The sequence below is a fragment of the Diadema setosum genome, chromosome 11 (assembly GCF_964275005.1).
Source record: "Diadema setosum chromosome 11, eeDiaSeto1, whole genome shotgun sequence".
NCBI lineage: Eukaryota > Metazoa > Echinodermata > Echinoidea > Diadematoida > Diadematidae > Diadema > Diadema setosum.
Window position 1 is genome coordinate 12,651,943 of NC_092695.1, and position 13,794 is coordinate 12,665,736.

General features: G+C 37.5%; 1 protein-coding gene across 1 annotated transcript in view; it reads left to right on the top strand.

Moving 5' to 3' along the window:
• LOC140235052 (putative methyltransferase NSUN7) overlaps window positions 1-8,659 on the top strand; it is a 46,842-nt gene extending 38,183 nt beyond the window's left edge. The window contains exons 9-10 of the mRNA XM_072315089.1: window positions 2,850-3,063; window positions 8,446-8,659. Of these exons, the coding sequence (XP_072171190.1) occupies window positions 2,850-3,063; window positions 8,446-8,651 (420 nt within the window). The 3' untranslated portion in view covers window positions 8,652-8,659. The remainder of the gene's footprint in view (window positions 1-2,849; window positions 3,064-8,445) is intronic.
• Window positions 8,660-13,794: the final 5,135 nt, after the last annotated feature.

The following is a 13,794-nucleotide window of genomic DNA, read 5'->3' on the forward strand; positions in this document are numbered from 1 at the left end:
TGTAGGCTTGATATCACCTATATGTGGCCTCTTTGTAAAGTGTGCGACCTTGTTGCTAGTGTGAAGAACCCCCTGAAGAGACACCTCTGGAGTGCCGTCTGCAAGACATGTTTTTGACCGCGGTCTTTCTGTGCGTGAATGTCCCAGGCCCCTTCATTGGCCAGTGTCTACCCAATACTTGTGTCATTCCAGATGAGAGGACACACTCTTCAGCTGTAGCAGTCTTTGCCCGTCTATCTTGGCACCAGGATTAATTTGATTTCATTGTTGTCAGACTCTAGCAGTTTTCGGTCTCCTGATTTGTTTTTGTTGTGTATTAAGCATCACTTGCATGTGTGTATTACTCTTACTCTAATCTGAATTAATTTATGCTGTCTAAGATTTACATAAATGTGTCTTTCTATGCCAAGAACAGTTTATATTTAGAGCAACATGCAAATTTCAAATGCTCTCTCTCAGATGTGTATGATTAGCCATAATGCACACTATATAGTCTCATTCACTCACAAAGTAGTGTAGAAGCTTTATATGTGATTTTATGAAAACAGGTAGTCTAACACAAGATCTAAAACATTTCCTCAGGATTCATATGGTTATGTTCAATTAGGGAATGTATCCAAACATCTTAAGATTTTTTGACAAAGTTGTTGTTAATGGTGGAGCAAAGTGTAGACTATCATAATATACAACACTTCACATTGGTACTGGTCCAACGGTCCATGACCAGTAAAAATCACTGTCGGACCAGTAAGTTTTCCAGGAGTGGACTGGTAAAAAATGGAAAAACTGGATACCTACTGGTCTGATGGACAGGTTGGACGAATAGAAAACATAGGTTAGTGTGCAGCCCTGTAATATATGAAGACAATGTATTTTGAAAGACACATTTCTACAGTCAAGTATGCATCTTTTCTGGTATTTATGAGAATCAGACTTTGAAATGAATGAATGTGCCAATTTTGAAACTTGGAACAACCTCATTTTGATGACAGACTGTAGGCAGGGCTCGACACTAACGGTGGCTCGGTGGCCCGGGGCCACCAAAAATGAAAGTCGGGCCACCAAATTTTTAAAAAGGGCAAATTTGGTGGCCCACCTTGGGCCACCAATATTTTTTGAAAAGCATGTCAATAAATTCATAACTTTTTGCGCCGGAAATTAGCAGTTAAATTTCTTTAAAGGATGGAATGAAAGGACTGAATGAGTGCCTGAGAGTGAGTGTTGCGAGTTTGTTGAGGTTTATTTATGAGAAGATATGTCTGACTTCCAATTCTTACTATAAAACTTACATATTTGACTCATTAAAAAGAGAGAGCTTTTAATGTGTTTTATTGGTTTTTTTTTCGGGCCACCAAAAATTTGAAATTGACGATTTTGGTGGCCCCATCGGGCCACCACACAAAAATGTTAGTGTGGAGCCCTGCTGTAGGTGATGACTTTGTGATTAGTTCTGAATCATTTTGTGTGTGTGGCATGTTGCATGCAATAGTAGTAGATATGATTACACCCTTTTATCGCAGTATGCATTATTCAAGTAAGTTTGTGTGTGGAGTGTCTGCTTCATTCACCCCTGTATCCTTCCATGACTGAGTGTTGATCCTCCGTCTGTCATATCTAGCTTTATCGACCGTTATCTGTTCTATGATTCATCAGGTCATTAATGATGTAGAGGCCTGAGTGTGGCCATGAGAATTCTCTGTAAAAGGTATATACCTCAGAAGATATAGGTACCAAAGGCATCTAGGCATGTGGCGTGTGTAGAAAGTTACCAACTGCACACATCTCCATTGACAAAACACAGTGGAATCAACATCAGATTTGCCGCATGTGCTGCATGTGCCGCACACATGTGCCGCATGTTACAATACACAATTGCCTTCTGTCCTGCATGAGTAGCTGACCAAGGAAAATATTTGCTTTCAAGACCAACTGAGAATTCACAAGATTGAATTTCATTTGGTTGTGTGTTTTATGCCATGCATTTATCAAAAATGACTGATAAATAACAATCCATTTGTGATATGACAAGAGAAGGATACAGTCCTCATGTGCAAAACTCAAGATAATTACTTTTTGAAGTCTATCTCATGGAGACAGTAAAAAGATGCAAATATATTGATGGCCAAAAATCTGCTTGAAGCCTGTCAGATCGCAGGAATCTTAAAATCTACCAGATAGAAAGTGTTGCCTTTTATACCTGTTCGTTTGAGTAGGTTTTCCATTTTTATGAGATCATTTCACTGTTTTGTTTATTGTCAGTGAGAGCAACAATATTGATGTGTTTTGATATGCTTTACTGATTGCTTGCTGGTACTGACTGGTTATGCCATGTATTAAAATCTGTGAGAAATTAACATCTTGTAGGCAAAGTTTTAACCAACACTTACCTTCAAGCATGTGTTACCCTACCCATGTGATTTCCTATTTGTAGAGAATAGTAGCATGCCCTGTGTATACACATTGGTTATAATGTCATCAAATTGCTACTCTTATTGTAGCTCAGTAGTCATACTCACCAAAGGCATGTATATGTGATGATTGAGTCCTTAACTAATTTTCCTCTTCCTACTTCCAGGGATAAATGCTTTTTTTTCTTCTTTTGACAAGAATTCTTAGACATCCACCTGAATTATAGCTCTTTCATTTTGTCAAAATATGAGGACTATTTTCAAGACCTAGACTGTCAAGCATGTTCTCAAGACAGATGACATCACTTCCTTTTTTTTTTCTTTTTTTTTTAAAGGCGTCATTACTAGTTAACACCTGGGTGCCCTGTAAAGGATGATTTTCAGAGGCCCTGCCTTCTCATGTTTATATGATTGAACCTCTCCTTGCTCTTCCCACTCAAGGATGAAGCTATGAGTGCTGCCGACGTCTTGGCCAGGGCTGCGGCCAAGGGGCTGTGTGACGCGCCGGACTCCAAGGAGGATGGAGAGAAGAAGAAGCGGAAGAGCAAGGGCCAGGCCAACGCCAAGAAGGCCCGCCAGCCCAGGCAGGTGGCCCAGAGGGTGGACGCTCCCAAGGAGACCAAGCCGGCGAAGAAGAAACCGATCAGAACAGCAAGTGAGTTGGAGACTTGGCTTGAATCGAGTCACCTGCTGTGGGCTCGCTATGTAGCATACTTTGTCTTTCTGGGGGAGGGGCATTTCATGAATTCTTTTGTCGGATATTTTGTCTGACAAATTTGCTCTCAGCTAGTCAGATGCAAGGATTTCAGTAGCTTATTATAGGTTATCAGAAAAAAATATCTTACAAAATGCTTCATGAAATGCCCCCCTCGTCTTCAGTTCAGTCTCAGATTTGTTGAAATGTCATATCATGAGCTCAGAGATCACATGTTTGTTTTTTTTACATTATGAGTTCTTTTCTCTTGTCTTTGAAATTTAGAGGACAGAATTGACTACAGCGCATTGTGGTTCAAGTCTTGCATATGTTTGTTTGTCATCAGCAAAGAGATTTGTTCACTTTTTGCAACAATTCAGAATTACTAGATGTGATCATTGCATGCAAAGTTTATTGTTGAATTTACTGATAGCTTTACCAATGTGTTTGCAATGACTGTTCACAGAAATCACTGGGCATGCTGAATCTCACAATTTCTTCATTCAGTAGTATCAAATATTCATTGCATGTGGTAGACTTTGTGCTTAAATGTGTCTAGTAAAATTGTGATGATAATGATGCTAGTGACAACCATCACAGTTTATTTGTATTGTTTTCTCCATATTTATTGTAAGATGTATTTGTGAGCACAAATCACAAGCAAGCTTTGTTAAGCTCAGCTGATGTCATAGAATAATTCTTTTTCCCCCTTTGATATCCACTTCTTACATTACAAAAAAACTATATAATTTGATACTTCAGTAGTTTGGCTTCAATTCAAATTTGGATTTGAATACTTAAGGGCAAAATGTATGCTTTGAAAGAGTGTGATAATTTCTGGCTCATTTTATCTCCATTCCTGTCCCCTCCCACACTCTTAATAAAGTACAATTAATTAGTAAAAATCGTAAAAACTTTGAGAAATTTCATCAGAATAGAAATAAATTTCCTCATAAATGATGTATTTAGCTCTCTGTCAGTTGAAGTCCAAGTGAATAACTTAGTATCGCAGTGTCTTGTGAGAGAGGGTGCTTTATAGAATTTGTTCTGAAATTTTGAGTGTGCAGCAGCAATTAAGAATCCTGTGTTGCTAATACAGTGCACTGGCCAAAAGGAGCACATAATATGCTGAAGATGGCACACTCAGTAAACAACTATAACAGATATGAGTAAGAGGAGCAAAGATGATTAGTTCTGCTGTATAGTTTCTTGAAATGATTATTTGTGCGTTTTTTTCCCCTCACAGGTAATTGTAAAGTTAGAGTAAAACGTGGAAAGATAAATGAAGGGATTGTTTGGCAAATGTTACATTTGGCTTTAAGGTTTTTCACGGCAATGTTTTCAGACAGATTGAAATGCACCAAAGTTGTTCGATACCACACATATACACGTATGTTGTAGCTCCTATAGTCTTAGAAAGAATGTTAAGAATCCTGTGAATGCATTGGGAGAACAGACAAAGCTTGTTGGACTTCCCATAGTGGAGCCTCCAAGTCAATGCCTTTCATCTCCTGACAATGATTCAGAGTCTGCAGAGACCAAGTCGAAGAGGAGCCCCAAGCTGCGGACACGGCACACTGACTGGAAGCAAATCAGCTCCCAGCACCACCGCCTCCTCCTTTCGTCACCACCCTCCCTAAGCAAACATTGACCTTTGACCTCTACCCGACGCCACCGACACGCACGCAGGGTACCCAAAGTTTGGTGCACTCCTAACATAGCACGCTTACTGTGCGGTGATACAAGCCCACCCCTCTTATCCCTTTGCACCCAAAGCGTTTGGAATCCCAAACAGGAAAACCACTCTAACATGAACCACATATTACTAATCATTTTAATGATCCCTTGCAATGCTAGAATTGTGGTATTTTAAAACATTATTTCATACTCACCTTCTGCAGCAACCTTCTAGAAATGCAGAAAGCAGTAGCATATTGATATGAAAATGCCTTTCACTGTCACTGACTGTTTCTCTGCACGTTCCTTCCTACTTTCTTTGAAAGGTGTAAATAAGATATTTGCTTCCAGCAAAGAGGTGCGTGGCTTCTCTTACAGTTCTAATTCGCCATTGCAACATATTTTTTGATTATTCATAAAAATGCTATTTACATCAAATATCTTCAACCATTACCATTTCTTTCTTTTTTGTTTTCTGAGTTAAAATGTACACTTTGGATAAAACTTATTAAAGCAACATACCACAACACACACCAAAAAAAAAAAAAAAAAAAACTCATTTTAATTCTTGGCTTCATGTTCAATCACAACCTTTTAGAGTATTAAAAGCTTCCATTTTTTGCTTTTGTATTAGTTACCAAGCCATCCCTGAATTCTAACACACATAGACATATATACATATTTTCACCGTATTTACATATATATAAATTTTCTTGTAGATTACTTGGCATTTCTCACCATGCTTTATCTTTCTTGCTTGCTTTTCATCCCTTTTACCACACTGAATTCACTGCTTTAGTCCTAAATACAACACCCAATCCATCATTGCATTGTCTGATTGTGCCTCAATCTCATCATAGGTATTCCTCTGTGTGAACAGCATACATATTTACCATAATCATATAATTTGCTTTGTTATTCATGAAATTTGCAAAATTTTTGCTCTGCTTTGCCTCTTGTACCATCCTTTCCTGCAAAAAGTTTTTTTTTCTTTTTATAGAACCAAGTGTTTACTTCATTAATGTATATAAAAAGGCATACATTGCATTTGCAAGTTGTAAAGTCAAGAATGAATGGAGGGGAGGGGCATTGTAAAAAAACCCAAAAACAAACAAAAACAAAAACAAACAAACAGTACAGCTAACTGAAATGTTCTTGTGACAAACTAAGTCATTTATTAAAAAAAAAAGTCCCTTTTATTTTGGACATGAATTTGGCATTATGAAAAATTAAGACTTTCTGTGTTAACTTGACCTGCAGATGGCTGGAGAATTAAAAAACAAACAAACAAAAATACACACACCTAAAACCCCCAAAACAGAGAGAAAGTCAGGAATTGGAGAATTATTAGGAAATTAAAGTTTGTCTGTTTGTGTGTTATTCTCGTTTGGAACTAAATGTATCAGGATGAATTCTGTCTGAATTATACAGATATTTCAGAGATGTTTGTCAAATGTAAATGTGTGATTACCATCTTATTTATTACATTGATGGTAATAGCAGCACAATTGAATGTTAAAAGTAATTGTCATGTAGCAAAGAAGATTATTGCATGTTTTCCATCACTTTACTAGTAATTTTTGTTATATGTAAAGAAAATTAAATACAAAATTGCAGAGTGAGTCTAGTGATTTCCCTTTTCAATCTCCTTAAAAAGCATTAAAGCTGAATACAGAGCAGTCATTATAATCTTATGTAAGAATTTTGATAGTGTAATAATCCACATATTGTATTTTGATTTTGCAATCATCATAAATTGTCATATACTGAGACACCTTAGTTACTTGAATACAAAGAATCTAATTTCAGACATATATTGCACCAAATGTAAAGTTAATGTGAAGCTATAACTTGTTGGATGTGCTGAGCATTTTCAGTTTCTTTAGCATTGTGTACTTTCCACAGTATGCGAATGGTTCTTTTATTTTCTTTTATAATATGTGGAGCGAGAGTGAGATGTGTAATAGTATAAGAATATATTGTAACTCATCAGAGCTGTGCATTTATGCCACCATACAGTATCTCACAAACATAAGTATATCTCACATTTCAACAATTAATTCATCATATCTTTTCAACAGATATCCATTGAAAATATATGGTAAATTGATTGTTTGAAATGCTGGGGATGTACTTTTACAAGGTACATTGTACTACATATGTATCTGTTATTTTTTTCTCTTTTTTTTTTAAACATTTTGTTTGCAAAGCAGTGCACCATTAATGTTTTTTTTTTTCTTTCAGATTTCTGTGTTTGATCATTTATAATAGTTTGCCTCCCTTTTATTTGCAGTGATCTAAAGAGTGTGCATGGTGTGCTGTGTACATGCATCTCACCTTTTTGTGGAATAACTCTAGACTTGCTCTCTTTCTCTGTTTACTGATTATTTTCCTTGGTAATTGATGAATGATCTTAACAGACATATCTCCATTTATTGTTTTTGTTTCTTTTAGGAGGGTGATGATGGTTTGCTGTCCAAGTAGAATTGTTTCATGACGTGGAATTTTTCATGTCATTCACACTTCCTACATGGAGCCACCCCCTCCCCAAAACAAACAAACAAACAAACAAACAAACAAAAACAAAAAACAATGATGGGGTGCATTTGTGCATTATTACTGCATTTTCATAGCCACATGCATAAACTCATAAATGAAATTTGCCCTCATGCAAGAACTCAATAGCATGAACATTTCCACTTCAGCTATAATGTGGGATACATTTGTATCTATATTCCATTGTGAGGTAGTAGGCAGTGTCATAGAAGTATTGGTGGTGGTGTGACTTTATAATGTTTCATGTAAGCAGTTCTTTTTTCTTTTAGTGTGCAAACATTGCAAAACCTGTCTCATGAAGAATTATACATTTCTTGTTGACCAATGGAAATAAAGTAGCTATTCAGTATGTAATTACATCCATTTGTATTTATAAACATTGCAGTAACATTGCAGTATACCATGGTATATACAATGCAAAAGTGACTGGTCAAAATAAGCCTTTTCATTCGTGTATGAACAATCCTGAGTAACTTGAAAAAGTTTATAAACAAATATTTGTGCTACGAAAATAGCTTAATTGCTGAATTTATTACAGAACTTGGAATTGGAATTTCAAGTCGATACTTCAGTAGTTATCTGCACTCCATTGATAGTACACCATGGCTAAATTTGTAATGTGAGCCCCTCACCATCATGTTTTTTATTATCATCATTATTCACTGCTGTCCAGAAATCTATCATTGCCTCTTTAGGGCACCATGGCCATCTTTTCATGTGTAATGTAGATTTGACAATAATGTTATCTGTTGCAATAGAGCATTACTTCATTATAAACTTGTAGCGTGTTATTGTCAACTTTTAAATATGGGATGAAAGTTGCTTAACTCTTGAACCCTTGATAGGATAGACAATGAGAAAGGCAGGCAAGTGGTCTAAAGTTGATGACCACCTTCCCTAAGTAACAATGAAGTTTGTACATAAGAGGAATTTTCAGGCTTTTTTTCAGAACACTAGATTCTAAGTAACAAGTGAGACTTGGATTTTGATATTTCACTCGTTTCAGAAACCTTTTTTTTTTTTTACCCCCAAACTGAAAATTTTGAAACAGTGTCTCAGTTGATGGAAGGTACTGATATTTTTTCATGTGACTCTGATTGTTTATTGCAGGTGCAATGTTCGCCCACCACTTCACCAACCAGAAAGAGTCCAAGTTCCAGACGGCGGCTCGCTCCCAGTGTAACCTTTCCCAGACTCTGATGAGCCAGCCGAGGGGCGTGCCCCTCACCCATGCCACCATTGTCCGCATCCAGCCCAAGGTGGAGGTCACGCCCATGCACAAGCAAGTCGTCAACCATCCCAAGCCCTTCCTGTAGTCACCTCCTCCCCCTCTTCCTCCTCCTTCTTCTTCCCGTTCCTCAACTCCTTCTTTCTCTCATATCCTCCCCTCCTCCTCTCCCTTATATCCTCCTCCTCCCCTTCTTCCTCCTGCTCCCCCTCCCCCCTCCCCCTTCCTCATCCTCATCCTCCTCCTACTCCTACCCCTATCCTCCTCCCCTCTCCACTCTTTGTCTCCTGTGTCCCTTCCTCCTTTTCTTCCACCTCCTCTACTGCCTCCCTGTTTTCATCATTATACCCCCGCCAAACGAAGTTTGAAGGGGGTATATAGGAATCAGCGGACGGTCGGGCGGTCGGGCGGTCGGGCGGTCGGGCGGGCGGTCGGTCGGGCGGTCGGTCCGTTGCAAATCTTGCGTCGCGAACTACTTCCTCAGTTTTCGACCGATTCCCATAAAACTTGGCACAGATGTGTGCCTTGGGTTGTAGATGTGCAAGACGTATTTTTTGACAGTACCCAAAAGTACGTTGCCATGGTAACGGCATATTATGGGCAAAAATGGGTACAAATCTTGCGTCGCGAACTCCTCCCACAGTTTTTGATCAATTTTTATGAAATTAGGTACAGATGTTCATCTGAATATGTTAATGTGCAAGACACATATTTCCGCAGTGGCAAAAAGTGCGTTGCCATGGTAACGGCATGTTATTGGTAAAATATAGGGCAAAATGCTTCATGGCAAAACTGCTTCATCAGTGTTCTTCCAATTCTCATGGAATTCATATTGAATGTTTGTCTTAGGATATAGGTCAGCATGACACATTTCTTGACAGTGACAAAAAGTATGTTGCCATGGTAACAGCTCACATATTATGAGCCAAAATGATGGAAAATTTTGTGTTGCAAACTACTTCGTCAGTTTTTGCCCAATTTCCATGAAACTTGGTACAGATGTGTGCCTTTGGTTGTAGATGTGCAAGACGCATTTTTCGACAGTACCCGAAAGTATGTTGCCATGGTAACGGCATATTAATGGCAGAAGATCAAGGAAAGATCTTGCGGATTTAACTACTTCCTCAGTTTTTTGACCAAAGCTTATGAAATGTTGTTTTGACCAAAGCTTATGAAATGTTGTTTGGCGGGGGTATAACCAGTCGCTGTAGCGACATTTCTAGTTTTTCCTGCTACCCGTCACCATCATGAAGACTTCAGTATCATACACCTCTCATGCTGTGGGGGAGGAATGAGGGTTTTGCAGCGGAGTCGTTCATTGGAGCATTGGAAGGGATATGATGAAGCTTTAAATTCTTTAGATCCTCCTATGAACTTCCATTTTCAGAGATACTTTGGGCCTGTGAAGTCAAGAGTTGTTTTAAACCTTTTCATCATGGCCCGAATCCTCCCATTTTGATGCAATTCTCTGAGTAAAAGCTGAAATGGTTGTTTTGTGTCTCATTGTTAATCGACAATGTTTATGAGTTTAATTGTGCTTTATAGCTATGTTGCCTACAGGAATTTAGGCAGTTAAAATTGAATTATTGTTGATGAATCACAAGCTGCAAAGCGCATTCTTCCAGAGTGTGCCAAAGTCATGATTCTTTTTTTCCTCTCTCCTAGACCTATTAGAAGCAAAATTACTCTCAAAGCATCAAGGTTTTATGTGTTAAGTGAAACCTAGGGAATCAGGAGTATGTTGCTCGAATTAGACATTGATAAAGGCTACTCCAAATTTGCCATCAGCTTGTGGTTCTGATGTGTTAAGTTACACAGAGCAGGGCTCATATTTGACAGCCACAGTACATCACTCAACATATCCTTAATAAGCGGTCATATGCAGTCTGCTACAGGAAATCAGAGATATGATGCTTTCCTTCAAATCATCATCATTGCCTGGTATGTTTTTGCCATGTGGACTACTGAAGTATCTTAAGTTTCCCCCTAGTATGGACATTGTACTACATTTTCACAGTTTACTCCCAAAGACTCTTGTGAGATAGTGCCATAGTAGAGTGAATTTACTTTCATATGTATTTTTCATTGTATAATTTATTTCATATGTATTTTTCATTTACGAGCCTTCTCTTTAAAAGATTTTAATCATCAAAGCCACTGATGGCGTGTGTATATGTATGATTGTTTTTAATAGATAATGTCCATTGGGAGATAACTTAGAGCTCCCTGAGTTATGTATATCTGTTTTATGTTACAAAGCAGGCAAAATTTGTGCCTCTAATGTGTGCAAAATGTGGCTCCTTGTGCTGTTATATGAAGAGAGTACTTTTTGTTTGTCTGTTTTGTCGTGATCTGTTACCTCACACATCTCTTGAAATAACCTGCAATCTGACCAGCACAAATCTCTGCATTGGACACTAGTGACCGGTGCTCACACAAATGGTCTCTGTAGCCAAGTTTTGAGTCCAGCCCGCTGAGGTCTGTGGATGAGTGTAGACACTAGTGGTTGGTTTTTCACGTCGTCTCTTTGCCTGTGGAGGTAACATTCAACTTGGCCCAAAAGTGCAAGATAATTTTCACATTACCAAGTTAAACCAAGGAGGTTGAAGAGATGGAGTAACAACAGAGTTATTCCCTTTCATCTATGTTCGAAGCCGCCGCTCAAAAATATTTGAAGCATGTGCCAAACAGGATCTGCCGCGCTGGTACGAAGACAATTGACTTGTGTCTCATTGCATAATCACCAGCCACTTTCAAAGGAAGATATGTCTTTGTGATGGTAATTACTTTTCGCTATCCCTTCTTAATAAAAGGTAGGTGGTACAGACACGAGGATGCGCGATCAGAAATTGAGGGAAAAATGCTGAAATGAAGATGAAAATTACTCGACTGGGAATACCCGGGCACTAATCTGTTATATCTATCAATAAAGAATTATACTTGAAGATTATTACATATTAGTTTCATTTGGGGAAATTAAGTGGAAAAGTGATAAAACCAGTTTTCGAGGATGGTACAGTTTTAAACATTTTCACATAATACAGCTCTGATTTACACTTTTGCGCAAATTTCTGAACGGAATTGACTTTTGTTTTACAGGATTTATTATTCAGTGAAATTTCATTTCATTTAATATATAAATAAGCAAGATATGGCCAACATTATGATAACGTTCAAAATGAATTTTCAGATTGCTCAGCAAGACGGCGGCTTGGAACATCGATCATCAAAGGCACAAGGGCACCTGTGGAATTCTTTTGTACATCAATACAAATCTGACAACTGTTTGAATAATTACAGCCAGTTGGAACTCCATGTATAAAACCTCCTTGGTTAAACTGTGCCTTGTCATGTACATGTAGTTTGCTTTTTGATGTGAAATACAAATGAATATATCATGTTTTTTTTTTTTTTTTTCACTGCTTAAATAAGGGTTGTCTTTTCGATAGCACTACCTTAGCTGCATGGTAATTTGAGAAGGCAAGGTACATTGTACTTGGAAGCGATCCATGTGAGAAGACAAAGACAAAGCAAAGATTGTTGATACATACACAGAGTGTGAAGGGTTCCAGTTCACGTCCTCTGATGCAAGATTGATTATCAGACAAAATTAGTATTAAGTTTCATATACATTTGTGTGATGGTTCCTGTTACAGAAATTCAGCAGACACAATAATGAAAGTAAAGTTGCGTATTGCAACTACTGTTTCTTTTTTTTCCCCACGAAAATTCAACTCATGAGTATGTTCACTACTAACACCCTAACAAGCCAACAAAGATTTTCTAATCAAATGTGGGTTGGTAAATGCAATATTTTGTGACGGCAATCCAGTAGTTTTCATATTTCTTGCCAGAAAGTGTCTCTTGACACAAGTGTCTGTCATTTGCTTGTTTTACATCAATTGAATTCAATTCTTTAATGTAGATTTCCAGTATTCACATTGAATTACCTTGATTATGTGTATCTTCATGCAATATAATGACAAAATTGTCTCTAATGTGGCTACTTTTTCATGTGTATGTCAGAAAACAATTAATTCCTGCAATGATTCTATTTGGCTTCTTTTTTTTTGTTATGAGTTAAACAAATGCAATGTAAGTGATTAAATGGTAAAAGCACAAATACATAAGATACTATAAAATTCTGTGTATATACCTCTCGTGTACCAGGCGCACCCTGACTTTCGGAGTTGGCAAGAAAAAAACATAACAAAAATTTCTACCAAAAATCTTGTGCGTGTGTGCACAAAAGATATAAGTATGCTGAATGCGCTCATGCCACATTCCACATACATGTGCATTCCTCCCCCTTCTACTTTCATTGCTGAAAAGTGGAAGGTACTCAAAGGTCAAACTTTTTATTTCTCATAGAGATACTGCTCACATGCCACTACAGATGCTATTATATATTGAATAGGAATATGCATGCTACCAATTATTCCAGCAACAGCCGCCAGCAAAGATGTGAAACTGTAGCACTGATAGAGTAAGATATCATACATATGAGTTCATATTGCTGAATGATATTAAAATGCATTATAAAGCATCAAATGAATGTCTTTTCCATTTATTTTCACACAGGTACTACGTAGTCATAATATGTAACTGTACGCAATTCTAACAATGCACTGACTTCATAAGACAGGGTTTACATATGACATGCTTGGCAACCACTGTAAGATTTTTTTTTTTGTACTTGTCTGTAAGATGCAACCCCAAATTTGATATTTTCTGTTGTGACAAAAAGTGCACCATATGCACGGAACTCTACGCTTTAGTTGGCAATGGAACTTTTTGCTGCAGATAAGACAAGTTCATTTTGTTGCCTTGTTGTTTTAAAGATATATTAATAAGAAAAAATGTTGAATTTTGGGAACTGAGCAGTCAGATACTTTGAAGCAAAATCAGGAGTTCATTATGAAGTTTGTTTTGTTTTGTTTTGGTTTTTTTAGAGAGAGATCTTGATATTGCTGCATTGTTGATTTTAGATGAAACATGAGTTTTTGTCATACCGTTTTCCCTAGATGGTCTTATGTAAGGTAGCAAAGGTATTCTATCTTGCACAAGTTTACACTCATCAAGATCCTTGTAAAGGAGCTACAATGGTGTGACTTTTTATTTTGCTAAATAGGAAATAAGATATCCCTTAGCCCTATTACATTAAAAGACTTAACAAAACAAAACCAAGCAAAAATGCACTTGGGAAAATGGTTTGTAATGGTGGCTTTATT